The 12,306-nt window shown below is 35.7% G+C and overlaps 1 protein-coding gene and 1 long non-coding RNA gene across 5 annotated transcripts in view; one reads left to right on the plus strand and one right to left on the minus strand.

Annotated features, from left to right (window-relative positions):
* Positions 1–2,838: 2,838 nt before the first annotated feature.
* LOC122001471 lies at positions 2,839–4,629 on the minus strand. Its single transcript, XR_006117380.1, has 2 exons — positions 3,362–4,629; positions 2,839–3,156 (listed from the first exon to the last, which is right to left on the minus strand). It is a non-coding gene; the product is annotated as an uncharacterized LOC122001471 (long non-coding RNA).
* A 3,506-nt stretch (positions 4,630–8,135) lies between these two features.
* The window catches only part of LOC122001473 (protein DETOXIFICATION 47, chloroplastic-like), a 32,408-nt gene continuing 28,237 nt past the window's right edge, over positions 8,136–12,306 (plus strand). For 3 of the 4 annotated variants that reach the window (XR_006117383.1, XM_042556230.1, XM_042556232.1), the window contains exons 1-2: positions 8,136–8,623; positions 8,763–8,857. Coding sequence is in view for 3 of the 4 variants with exons in the window: in XM_042556230.1 (XP_042412164.1) it covers positions 8,182–8,623; positions 8,763–8,857 (537 nt within the window). In the remaining variant the exon portion in view is untranslated. The remainder of the gene's footprint in view (positions 8,624–8,762; positions 8,858–12,306) is intronic. The other variant, XM_042556231.1, reaches the window with a different exon arrangement.

The following is a 12,306-nucleotide window of genomic DNA, read 5'->3' on the forward strand; positions in this document are numbered from 1 at the left end:
TGTCTTGTTAGGGATATGCATGCCCTATTACGGTATGATGTCAAAAGCACTTTCTTGACAGGTCCTTTCATACGATAAATTCGAGAACGTGCTCATGCCTCGAGAAGCGTTCACGTCGCCTGCTGGGACGCTATATAAAAAGGGTCCATGCACTGACGGAGGTACGCATTATTCATTATTCACGCATGTGCTTACTATTGCTTCATTTTCTTCTCTCTTTTTGGTGTCTGACTTGAGTGTCGTGTTAAGATGTATACTAAAAGCCTAGTTTTTTGTATGAACATCTATTGAATGAACATTTATTTTGTAATAAGAATCATATTGGTCAAATGTCTGCATTTAGTTAAATGCAGTTGCCCATTTAATTTATATTGTAGATAACATGGTGTGTGGTGTCACACAGAAGATCATGTTATCAGTTCCTTATAAATAGTAGCCCACAACCAAGATGGATTGAGATAAACCATTGGAATGATTATAGTGTAATTTGGTATTATTTATCTTGACTATAAAATTATACTAGTACACTATGTGTGTATTGAATAGGGTCATTTGAGGTTGTTCCTTTTATACTGACTACATAAAAGAACATAACCTCTGTTATTATGGATGTGCGTACTCTTAATCCCAATATAATAACAAGCACATATACTTAGTATTTATTCCTTTAATTTATCAATGGGTGAGATTTATTCGTTAAATCAATAGGCCCAATAAGTTGGGAAATAATATTATTTATATGGTGTGTTGTTGATTATAGAAGGAAACTATGTCATAGTTATCTAGGTTGATGATGTCCCCTTGAGGGGCTCATAAGGATTGTCATGTAAACCCTGCAGGTGGACTTAGTCCGACATGACAATAAAGTTGAGTGATACTACTCTTGGAGCTAGATATTAATTAAGTGAGTTGTCAGTAACTTATTTAATTAATGAGCATTCGATATCTTAAACACAGAGAGACTAATGCACTTATGAAAAGAAAGAGTCCATAATGTAATATGGGATTGGTGCGGTACTTCAATAATAATTCTTTAGTGGTATGAGTTATTATTGATGAACTTGAGTTGTGTGTTCGGGGCGAATACAGAAAGCTCAAGCTCATCAGGAGGCCAAAACTAATTTCTCCTCTCGGTCCCTGTTGTAGCCTCTATAAAGCCTTGTATTCACAAAGTTCACTTCTTACCCAAGTAATGGGTCGGACACATCCTTGCTTGGTGCAAGGGGGCCGACCAAGCATTAGCTTGGAGCACAAGTAGTGGTCGGCCAAGCCTTGCTTGGTGGCCAAGCCTTGCTTGGTGCCCAAGCAAGGGGCCGACCATAGCATGATAGAAAAGGAGATTTTATTTAAAATTAAATTTTGATAAAATCTTTTTTTTTTGAAGCCATCCACATGGTTTTAAAAGAGAGTTTTAAATTTTAAAATCTTTCCTTTTATAGCTATCTATAAAGGATTAAAAGAGAGATTTTAATTTTGATAAAACTTTCCTTTTTTGTAACAATGATTTAAAAGAGAAACTTTAATTTTAATCTTTCCTTTTTTGTAGCCTTCTACATTGTTTAAAAAAGAGAGATTAATTTTAAAAACTTTTTTTTTGTAGCCATCACAATAGGAAATTTAAAAGAGAAAGATTTTAATTATTATTAAAATTTTCTTTTTTGCCATGACCAAGGATTATAAAAGAGAGGTAGAGGGTGCCTTACAAGATGTAGAAAAATCTCTCAAAAGTTCCTCTCTTTTCCTTGGTGGTCGGCACCCCTCTCTCTATTCTTTCCTTGCTTGTTCTCCTAGGGTCGACCACTATTTTTAACTATTCTTCTTCTCATCTTGCTTGGTGGTCGAAACCTTACTTGGAGGGGAAGAACATAAGGGTCGGCGGTTGCTTGGAGAAGAATGGGAAGAGAAGGAAGTTTCCTATTTTGGCATTCATTGGGTGCCCGAAAGTTGTAGGCAAAGAAGAAGGTTTGGGTGGATTTCATCTTGGTAGATCATCGCCCACACGACGCCTAAGAGGAGGAGAGGAATACAGCAGAAGATCAAGAGGTCTTTGTTTACAAAGAAAAGTATAACTAGTTCTTAATTCCGCAGCGAAACTAGTTTTTCTTTGTATGAATCCTGAAATACCAACACAAGAGGCTAGCGATTTCATGTTTCATTTTTTGTGTTTCAATTTATTATTTTGATCTTGTGCTTCTATTGAGGTCTCTGTAGTTAAACCTAGGGTTACTATAAGAAGTTTAAATATCCAATTTCTTTGAAAAACTTTGTCTAGGAAGTGATGAATGATCCTATACCCAAGAAGGTCGAGTGTCTCATCATGTTTAACTTGGAAGTCAATCCTTGAAATAGATATTTAATCAACTTCTGTAATATGGGATGAACTTGGATTAATCACTACAAGAAAACAGGGCTTTAGAGACGAAAAATTTCATTTTTGAAGGTCATTTTTCTGTCTCTAAACAATATTTGAAACAAAATATTCCGTCTCAACATTCCGTTATTGAAAGCCCCATAGCTAATTTTGAGACGGAACTATTCTGTCTCTAATTTCATAAACAAATTGAAAAATTGTTTATATATCTGTTTTTAATTTGACTAAATGAAATTGTTTTTGAAAACAAATTTCGTCTCTAATTTTGTTTTAAATCCGTTATTAGTCTGTTTCAAATTATATAACACATATAATTTTAATCTGTTTATAATCTGTTTACAATCTTATTTATAAATCCGTATATAAAATTCATTTATAATTTTGTTTTAAATTTGTCACAAATTACTACTTAGGCATGACTGAACCATACAATCACCAAAAAGAAAAAAAAAAAATACTCTGTCATGTGATTTGCTAAGAACTAAAACATAAACTTCACATTTAAATGAAACATCATTGCATCACACATTTGTCCAGATTATTTTTTTCTCTGTAATCATATAAAACGTCAAAGAAAAAAAAACACACATCTTTAAAGAAACATTTGTGACCTCCTACCGAAGCAAGCTAACAAGTAGTCTTCATCCCATACTACCATAACAATCATAGGAAATGACTACTAACTGACACCTAGAGCCCCTAGATAGTGTGATGCATCCGACCTCACATCCTCAGCTACTCCGCCTCCGAGTCCATCGTCCCGTTCTGGGTGGTATCTTCCTCATCTGCAATCATATATAATGAGTCCACCGACCCAGCAAGTATACTAGTAGGTATATAACATAAATAACAAATTTGAAGCTTAATGTATGAAGCATAAAAATCGATATATGTTATACATGAATAAAACATAAAGTTAGCTCAAGAGAAGAGAAGCTGGGTAGCATTGAGCATGATAATAACAATATATATATAAGCAAATAACATTACCGATATTTGAGCCTGTTTAGTCAGAGCATGGTAACCGTCATTTGAGCCTGTTTAGTCAGTCCATTATCGAACTCTAGAGGTACCTCTTAGGAGACTTGTATTCTTATGGTTTAAGCCATCATATTCTTCATTATCATATCTATATGGAGGAGCCCTCCCCGTAGCTCATCCCGGAGCACCTATCCCGTATTGTTACCATACACATACCCCTAAGCATCCAATTATCATGAAGGATTAAATATAAATCACAGATGACTCAATGCATATCATAGTTTACCAGTAAACATACATAGTCTTATACTATCCTTCATAAAGAACCCATAAGAACACAAACTGATACAGCAACCTAATAGATTTTTTTTTTCATTCAAATATTAAAATTCTGCATAGCCCTAGAGAACCAAGAAGGAGCAACAACTAGGTTGCATGCCACCAAAATCTAACACAGAAATACCAAACTAACATGGTAAAGCAACCTCAACGATAAAAGCACAGCAAGGGACTCACATACATGTATGATAATTAGTTAAACCTTTGCGGAAAATGAGTTATCATCACATACTTATCCAACTATATTTTTTTTGTCATTTATTTTGTTCAATCTGATCAAAAGAAGAACTATTAAATCACACCAATTCCCCTTACTTCCAAATCTGTACGAAAATTTCCAAACTGATAAGAAGAAGTGATCCTATTGGAATTGCAAGTCATGCGTATTCAATTCAAATAACTCAAGTACATATTGGAAGAAAACCATTATTGAGGTATCATGAGTTCAAATTTGGTTAAAGTTGTTCAAAGCTAAATCTAGAGAAGCTCGAGCATGGCATCTATAGCATAGTATTGCTAGCCCAACCCCTCTCACGAGCAGAGCATGGCATGAACTAAAACAATATTACCTTCTCATGTTACCTTTACCCATTATTCTCATAGAGGATAACTACAACTAAAATCAAACAACACCCACGCACTAAGGCCACCCCTTCATTATTCGTCGGCTGGTACTCGCGTGAGGGAGAGATTTCTGACTGGTGCTCATGTGAGGGAGAAGATCGTCGGCGGTTGCTCGCGTGAGGGAGAAGAGGTTCGGTAAGGGTAGAGGAGGCGGCGCCGCGGTGCTCACGCGAGGAGGAGAGCCGGCTGCCGTGGCTCAACAAAGAAGGGAGATCGTCGATGGAATAGAGAGAAAATCGTGAGAGAGGGAGAGGGCTCAGGGAAGAGGGAGTGCGGCGGGGGATTTAGGGAAAAACTAGAGTTCGGGTTTTTATTTTATACGTAGGTTTAGTACGATTAAACCCTAAGTTGATTCTTTAATCAATTTCCACTCTCGGATATTTCTAACAGACTTTTTCTCAAACTCATAATTATATCTCTCTAAATAAGTCATATGAGCTTCGATTAATTTCAGAAAAATTTATAAAAATTCTTAAAATTTTCAATTAGATTATTTGTCAAATAATCCTATTTTTAATTATTATTTTGTTGCCGTATTTTACAATAATAATAAAAAAATTTAATATACTTATTTTATAATTGAATATAAATTAAAAACAGAATTCATTTCTGTTTAAAAATATATAAATAGATTTATTGACAAATAAAATTTGATATCCAAATTCTGTTTTAAATCTGTATTTATTTTTGTTTCTAGATATTTTTTTTTATAAATTCATTTTTGGTTCGTTTTAAATTTCGTCTCAAATATTTTTTTTATATATTATATTTTATTTAAATATAATTAATTAGTAATTCCGTATTAAATTCGTTTTTGATTTACTAAAATTTAAAACAGATTTTAAGTCCGTTTTAAAAATCCGTTTCTGAAGCCCTGTTTTCTTGTAGTGTAATAATGTTAAGCATCATTTGCAATCCAAGTTTTAACTACTGAAGAACACACGAGTTGAACTTGAAGTAAAAATGTTAAGTTTCGTTTCCAATTCAAGTTTAACTCATGAGGAACACATAGGTTGTTAGGAAAATTCTGTGCTTGTACAAATTTTTGTACAAGGGAAGCAGAACGGAATTTCGAGTAGCACTAACATGTTGGAGGGTCAACGCTGGGAATCCCTTTCCTGACTCGGCACTAACATTTCTTGTGTTACAGAGCGGAATGAGACCTATATCTAGTCAATACAGTAGCCACATCCCCAACTAGCCATCTTCTCAATTTTCAGACAAGATCAAACATTTTATTTTTCTACTTATATATTATTTTTATATTTTTTTATTTTTCCCTATTTTTAATTTTTTTTAGTTTTGATTATTTATTTTTTAAAATTGTAAGTTTGAGAGGTTGAATCAACTCAAACTCAAAGGCTTTGGCTCTTATTAGGCATCTAGTAATATATATATTTTTATATCATATTAGGCATCTAGTAATATATATATTTTTATATCATATATTTCAGATCTTATAATCCGACAAATAAGGTAGATGGTTCGGTCTTATATTCCTTTCAGTAAATTCAAGAAGTATGGTGACTCTTGACATGATGTCGTAACTTCACTAGTACTTTAATTGTCGTAGATGTTCTTGTGTAGAAATTAAAACCTGATTACTTGAAAATGCACTCTAGCTTTGACCATTACACAATTCCTAGTGACATTAGATATCTTGTAATATGTGACAAAATATGATGTTGCTCATCCCAAGTGGCTTAGTATCATAACAAGATATAGACAGGCAAATCAAAGTATGCAATGTGCTCCTATATGAGTGAAGATTTTTTCTTGTAGAAAATGAACCCCATGAGAATTAACCCCTCGACCTAATGTAAATCAGAATCAGCATCTGAGTACCAACTGTGCTATGCCCCTAGGGAATTAGACATCTCATCGTAAAAAAATATGGAATCACCATATTAACGACCCCTAAGTGATAGACCCACATTAATGGAAAGAGGCTCATCAGGAGCATAAGTGTTAAGTGTATGACGGGACGAACACAGATAATGCATTCCCTAGGACTTGAACCCTGTCCACTATAGACAAACTACCATACATTCCTTGGGCATTATACATCTCGTAATATTATAGTAAAAGGTAATTACGCTCACCCTAGGCGTCTCTCACAACCCGTTTCCAGTTTATGTGAAATGAGGTAAATCACAAGGTCAACTTATAGCCGGCTGCGAAGTGGCTAGAGGGTGGAAGGAGTTTTTTTTCTGGTGGTATGCGCTTATCAGGAATTGATCCCTTACTCCATTGTAGCAAAGTTGTCATCCTCTAATCAACTGGGCACCCTATGGGAACGTTAGATATCTCATAATAAAAAAAATATGGAACTATTACATTAACACCCCCTTAGGTTGTCCACTACCATTGGGAGGGGGGTAAAGCTGGGAAGCCCAAGTGGCAAATGCCTAGGTGAGGGTCTACAAAAGTGGTAAAATCCTTTGTTGAATTTTGACCCCCTGACAGTTGCAGCCTTATCTCAAACATTTACCTCATAACCATACCTTCGAGGTCTTCGACATGAACCATTCCCTCGAGGGCTTAAACATCTTGTAATACTTCTGTAAAAGATGAAATCCCTCACTCCAACAACCCTGAAAATTGTTCTATATTATTGGAAGGGAGTAAATCAGAAATCAAAACTAGCCAGAGGGTAATTCCTCGATTTTTACTAAGATTCGATTCTTGCTTAATTCTATAAATCTATCATATAATAATTAACTTGTATAGTCCTGAGCTCTTATCTTATTCCAAGACAGAGATGACGACATGGACACTTTTAACAATTGAAGTGAGTCCATTAATGGTAAGATTAAGTAGTTATCGTTCGTAATTTACCTTCTCTATATTAACCTCGAGATAAATTTATAAAGATATTAGAGACAAATATATTTATCTTTTGCCACCATCAATTTCACGTGATGCTCAAATAGTACGATTAGTCGTATATGAGTCATATCATGGGTAATTTTGCATGCAGTCCCTATTGGCAAACAAATCTTTGCATGCAGTCCCTATCCATGAAAATTTTTATTTTCACTCCCCAGTCAAACATCTTTACCTAATTGCCCATGATATTTTTAGGTACAAAAAGTCTAAAAATCAGTATAAATCTTCTTAAATTAAGTATATTAACTTAGAATCTAGTATATTTTCTATCAAATTGAGTACGATTCTTTTTTCACCTCAAAATATACTCGATTTTAGTTTAATGTGCTGAATTTAATAGGAATTATACTCATTTTTAGACTATTTGTACCGAAAAATATGAAGGTTAATTTCGATAGAAAATATACTCGATCATAGTATAGAGTACTAGATTATAGTATAAAGTGCTGAATTTAACATGAATTATACTTATTTTTAGACTTTTTATACCTAAAAAATAAGAGGGACAATTTTGATAGAAAATATACTCGATTTTTAATATAAAGTACTAACTTTAAGAAGAATTATACTCATTTTTAAACTTTTTGTACTCAATTTTGGAATTTTTGTATCTGGAAAATTTGAGGGGCAATTTAGGTATCAATATTTGTATGAGGGAGTTGAAACAAGTAATACTTTACATACAGGGAGTAAAAATAAAATTTTTTAGACATGAATATTACATGCAAAGTTAATATTATGATTGAGAATTTTTCTCTAATTTACCATCATATCATAACTAATTTAACGTCTCTAAACACAACCTAAAAGTGCAGCACGTGTTTCAACCCAGGTGTCGCACGTGTCCGAAAGCATTCCCGTCCGCTTGTGTCGGACTCGAAACTGGTCTCACTTCTAATTTAAGCGGGCTAGTGCTCTCTGTTCTGAATCGCAGTGGTGCGTACTCTACACGCCTCGCCGAAGGTCTACCATTCCGGATGGATCTCCGCCTCTTCACCTGTCGCCCGCTCATTCCTCCCGGCTACTCCCTCGCCCGCCTTACTCGTCCGCATTGCCGCCTCGCTTCCTTCTCGCCTCTCTCCGTTGTCGCCACATCAAGGATTCAAATCAAAGCCAGTCCTCGCGATCTTCCGCAGCGCGCTGCGGCCGCAAGAAGCGATCCCCAAGGTAACGAGATCGTCGATGGTGTCTCAATGCTTTGCGAGGGTGATAGTGTTGAGACGGATGTACCTGAAGTCGAAATTCTTCGGGCAGAGGCGGAGGACGAGAAATCGGAGTCCCCTAACATTTTAAAGCAAATGAAGGATATCGTAATGTTTGCTGGGCCGGCGACAGGGCTCTGGATTTGCGGTCCGTTGATGAGTCTCATCGATACAATGGTCATAGGCCAGGGAAGCTCCTTGGAGCTCGCTGCGCTTGGTAATTACCTTCCTTGATGGCTGCTTGAATGGTACTTGATTGGTTCCTGTTATTGGTCCGATATTTAAATTGGTTTGATTCCCTTTGGTGTGGAATTACTTGTATCGGGTTCGATTATGGAGTGTTTGGTTTTTATCAGGGCCGGGGACAGTGTTTTGCGATTACCTGTGCTACGTGTTCATGTTTCTGTCGATTGCCACTTCCAACATGGTTGCCACCTCACTTGCTAAGAAGGTAAATGCTCAGTCTCATTGTCGTACTAGGTGCTTTTAATGAGCTCAGACCACTGTTATCAAATTTTGGAAGTTCATATACTGTGAAAGTTAAAGCGGATTGTGGATTTAAAGAGAGAAACCTGTTTTCTCTTGGGGAATTTATAAATGAAGTATCATCATAATTTCAGAAATCCATCACAGGAAATACCATTTTCTTTAGTAGCAACAGCTATTCTGTTATTTTAAGATGGCTACTCTGTGAATAATTTTGAATGTTAATCTGGAATGCCAATTATATAATATGTAAATATGGTTTAAATGTAGTAAACACTTACAGTGCCCAAGTTAGTTGCGTCAAAATTGATAAGCAATGGGTTAAATTAGCAAAGATTAGTATAAGCAACTAGTATTGGTAGGAGAATTACACTGAATAATATAAAAGGTGAAAGAAGAGAAAGGAAGATAAAACTTCCTCTTGCAACTAAAAGGGATCTACTATAACATTATTATGAGCATTCTTTGGAAATATGAAAAATAGTAATTATTGTTTAGTTTGAGGTGATTTCCATAGGATTGAATTGAGCGCTGGGGGGGGGGGGGGGGGGGGGGGAAGAACCTGTGTTGCTTTTTCACGATTTTTTGGAAATTCGAGAGATAGCAACGGAAACAGAAAATAGAAACAACACTAACACCTTTCTTTTTTACGTAGTTCACAGCTATGTTGCTAGTCCACGCTCTGCTATCGTTGATCACTTTTGATAGGCAATTCACTATCAATCTGTCGATTACAAAGGTTAGGATCGGTAACAACTTTAGCGTCCTTAAAAATGAAGTATGAATAAGACGAAATGAAATTATACACCAAGTATACTGACAATCTTAAGCTGTAGACTTTTGCACGTTTGTTGGAGTAGAGTCTCGGTGTAGCGTAGGTCATAGTTATTAAAAGCGCTAGCCGTAAGGCGCAGCTAGGCAAGTCTCTTGCGCCTCATCGCCTTAAGCGTGCGTATTGTGAGAGGCACCAGGTGCGCTTAAGGCGCTTGGTCTTAGAAAAGTGATGAAGATTCAACTATACAAATTTGAAACATCGGGTGATGATGATAATAATATCATTGAGAAAGATGATGAAAGATTTTGATGATTTAGATATTTGAAGTTTTTTTTGTAATTTGAATTATGTGTATAATGTATTTATTTACTAGTGAATTTTATATTTACATTATTGTTTAATATTTTATCCACTATAGTTTTATTAGTGAAATATTTTACTAGAAATTCCCTATATATATTTGAATTGTAAAAATTTATATCCGGAGTGCCTTACTTTGGTACGGCGTACGCCTCACCTTGTGCATTGCGCCTCAGGCTCCACCACACTTATACGCTTTTAGGCACCTTACGCCTTAAATAACTATGGCGTTGGCGTTTCGGGAGTGAAACTACAGTTGGAGTGCTTGAAGATGTTAGAAAAAGTTGTACTGAACTCTTGGACAAAGAGCCTTTATTAGGTTGACTTGAGACGCTTGGACTACTCCAGACATCTCTATTGAGGCCTATCCCACTCCCTTTCCTCGCTAACTTATCCATATCCAAATGTTTGGACCACTCCAGGCACTTGTACCACCTCAGGACACTTGGACAGTTGATGTGGCCGCACTAAGTCGAAACTCTATCCGAGTCACCTTTATCCCTTATGGGGCGCTGGACCACTCCCGGACGTCGCACCACTCCCTAGCGCTTGGAAGCTGACGTGTGCCAGCCAATTAGAGCATGCAACTCAGCTGCACACGTGGTTGGATTCTGGCCATCCCGAACGCCTAAATCCATCTGACCACTCGGACTTCTGGACGCTTAGCTCCTTTTTGGGACTCCGACTACCTTCCTGCATTATAAAGTTAGCATAACAAGCATAATAATACATAAAAGCAGAAATAATTTGATAGTTTTAGGAATTTCTGCTCAGCATCTGATCCTCTGACCTAGGGCTTCCTCTCAATATCTGGTCCTCTAGACCCATCGAACTACTAGATGTCCGAGCCTCTATACCCGTCTAGACTTTTGCATGGTGTAATAGATCAACCAAGTCTTCTTGCCTAGTCGCACTAACCAGGACTTCTTTGCTTAGTCCCACAGACTAGGACTTCTTTGCCTAGCTGCAACTAGGGCTTTCCTTTTGAAAAAAATGCTCCATTCCCATTAATTTGATATCTCCCCTTAAGTAAGTTGAAAAAATGCTAGGACTTTCTGGTTGAACTACCTGCACACTTAATTAATCTTGTTAGCTCATAACACAACTTAATTTTGAACCCTTTGTCAATATCAAAATCAGGTTTGATTACTTGGTGCTTTTAACACCAACAATTTCTATCTCTTACCTAAATAGGATGATTGACTAGAACCTATCTTTCATGTCCTACTTTAGTATATGTTACGAATTAGCTATAATTACCAATTTATCAAAAATATGAAACATATTACTTAATTAATACACATGAAATTGTGAAAGCATAGAAGTGAAACCAATAGAGAATGATTAATAGATTTATTTTTTAAATGAAAAATGTTTTAACATGTAAGGTGTGCAAGGTGTGCGATAGTGCCATTTTAACAAACAAAAGAAATGTAATTGCTAAATTCATTTGATATCTAATTTTTTTTTACTGTGTATTATCACCATTAAACTTTATGTAAAACTCCATTATTACTAATATTTACTTTTATTGAACCACTATTAATTGCATTAACTAGAGTTTTGTTTTGTGTCCCTCTTTCTCCCTCACTTTGATCCACTATAAAGTTTATAACTTGTCAATGTTTTAAAAGGCGTATGTAAGCAGCATGCACAATCAACACTGCAAAATACATGTTATGTAATTGTATATGCGGCTGGAATAAACCAGTGAATGAAATCTCGAGCCGTGCCGCCCGAAACGGGCGATTTTTATCGTTCCGACTCGGGACCGGCACCGGCACCGCACGCACAACAATTTCGCATGCGTCACACGGGCGCAACAGAAGGAAGAAGAAGAAGGATGAAGAAGAAGGAAGAAAGAAGAAAAAACGAATCAATTTGGGGATAAAAACCTACCTCGAATCATTGGTGCGAAGCGGCGGTTGCGGTAAGGCGGCGGCGGTGGCGGTGGCTAGGGTGAGGCGGCGACGAGTGCAAAAATCGTGATGGGAGAGGTTGAGAAAACATTAAGGTTTATTAAAACTTTTAAATAAAACTATTATATTTTATATATAATTTCTAATTTCTAATTTCTAATTTCTAATTAATTATTATATAAATTATAGTTTTATATTATATAAATTAATAATTAATTAAAGAAACGGTTAATTAATTGATCTAATTAAAATATATAATTTTATATTTTTATTATTTTATTTAAATTATAAAAAGATTAAAGTAAAAATAGATAATTTAAAATAATTTTAAAAACAAACTTTAAATTATTTTTATAAATT

The sequence above is a fragment of the Zingiber officinale genome, chromosome 7A (genome assembly GCF_018446385.1).
Source record: "Zingiber officinale cultivar Zhangliang chromosome 7A, Zo_v1.1, whole genome shotgun sequence".
In the NCBI taxonomy this organism is placed as follows: domain Eukaryota; kingdom Viridiplantae; phylum Streptophyta; class Magnoliopsida; order Zingiberales; family Zingiberaceae; genus Zingiber; species Zingiber officinale.